Below are 1,826 nucleotides of genomic sequence, written 5' to 3' on the forward strand. Positions count from 1 at the left end.
TACAAGTCCCCCGCTCCCCTCTGCTCTGAAACTACAAGTCCCCCGCTCCCCTCTGCTCTGAAACTACAAGTCCCCCGCTCCCCTCTGCTCTGAAACTACAAGTCCCCCCGCTCCCCTCTGCTCTGAAACTACAAGTCCCCCCGCTCCCCTCTGCTCTGAAACTACAAGTCCCACACTCCCACACAACTACAAGACAGTGGTTTTCAACCTTTTTCATGTAAAAGTCCATTATTTATTCAGCATTTGAGCCACGGAACCACCATCTGATGACACTGGCCACACATGAGTCTTAAGGCTGATACATAGTCTGGGTTTTCGGTGGTCACCTCACCACCGGAGCGGTGGTCACCTTCACCACCGGAGCGGTGGTCAGCTCACCACCGGAGCGGTGGTCACCGCACCACCGGAGCGGTGGTCACCTCACCACCGGAGCGGTGGTCACCTCACCACCGGAGCGGTGGTCATCTCACCGGAGCGGTGGTCACCGCACCAACGGAGCGGTGGTCACCTCACCACCGGAGCGGTGACCACCGCACCACCGGAGCGGTGGTCACCTCACCACCGGAGCGGTGGTCACCGCACCAACGGAGCGGTGTTCACCTCACCACCGGAGCGGTGACCACCGCACCACCGGAGCGGTGGTCACCTCACCACCGGAGCGGTGGTCACCTCACCACCGGAGCGGTGGTCATCTCACCGGAGCGGTGGTCACCGCACCAACGGAGCGGTGGTCACCTCACCACCGGGAGCGGTGACCACCGCACCACCGGAGCGGTGGTCACCTCACCACCGGAGCGGTGGTCACCTCACCACCGGAGCGGTGGTCACCTCACCACCGGAGCGGTGGTCACCTCACCCACCGGAGCGGTGGTCACCTCACCACCGGAGCGGTGGTCGCCGTACCACCGGAGCGGTGGTCGCCGCACCACCGGAGCGGCAGTCACCTCACCACCGCTCGTGGTAGCAACATCTGCACCCCTCCAGACCTGTAAGGGTCCATCTGCACCCCACCCAGACCTGTAAGGGTCCATCTGCACCCCACCCAGACCTGTAAGGGTCCATTTGGAGCCCGGTAGGAGTTGTTAAAAATCCCTTTTTACGTCACAGTGTCGGACAGCTTAATTCCTTTCAGAGTGGAGTGGCTGGTTTGGTGCCTGAGTGAGTTCTAAAAATACTGCTCCATGTGTGTCACACACACACACACACACACACACACACACACACACGTCTGGGAGGAGGGGGGGGAGGAGGGAGGAGGGGGAGAAGGAGGAGGGGGAGGAGGAGGGGGAGAAGGAGGAGGGGGAGGAGGAGGGGGGGAGGGGGGGGGAGGGGGAGGAGGAGGGGTGTAACTTGACAGGTTTTTGGGACAAAAACAGGCCCAAAAAAAACAAGATCAGAGTCAAGAGGAAACGTAGCCGGTGGCTTTGGGTCGTCCCCCCCCCCCCCCCCAAACATTAACATAACATCACAATCAGCGCCGGGTTTCCTTTCAAAATAGAAGCTCGGGGTTGCCGGGAAGATATGGCCGCTTTTACTCTGGAACCGCCCCGCCCCTCTTGCTTAATGTAAGTCCCTCTGGATTAAGAGCGTCTGATTAATGCCTATAAATTGTAAATTGTAAATTGATCTCAGGTCAGAATGGGTTGAAGTCAGAAATTAAGACCTTAGTATTCAGTGATCTATGTGTGTTTATGGTTGAAAACATGAAAACAGGATCAGTAAGACCAGAAACGGACCTCAGTGAGCTATGGGTGTGATGGTTGAAAACAGGATCAGTAAAACCAGAAACGGACTTCAGTGATCTATGTGTGTGATGGTTGAAAGAC

General features: G+C 57.7%; 1 protein-coding gene across 1 annotated transcript in view; it reads right to left on the reverse strand.

The window, feature by feature from the left end:
* The window catches only part of adam22 (ADAM metallopeptidase domain 22), a gene marked incomplete at both ends in the record, with an annotated part of 108,409 nt that overhangs the window by 99,116 nt on the left and 7,467 nt on the right, over positions 1–1,826 (reverse strand). Inside the window, one exon of the mRNA XM_080767285.1 lies at positions 950–1,031. Coding sequence (XP_080623411.1) covers positions 950–1,031 — 82 coding nt within the window. The remainder of the gene's footprint in view (positions 1–949; positions 1,032–1,826) is intronic.

This window comes from Protomyctophum bolini (genome assembly GCF_963924005.1).
Source record: "Protomyctophum bolini genome assembly, chromosome: 7".
NCBI lineage: Eukaryota > Metazoa > Chordata > Actinopteri > Myctophiformes > Myctophidae > Protomyctophum > Protomyctophum bolini.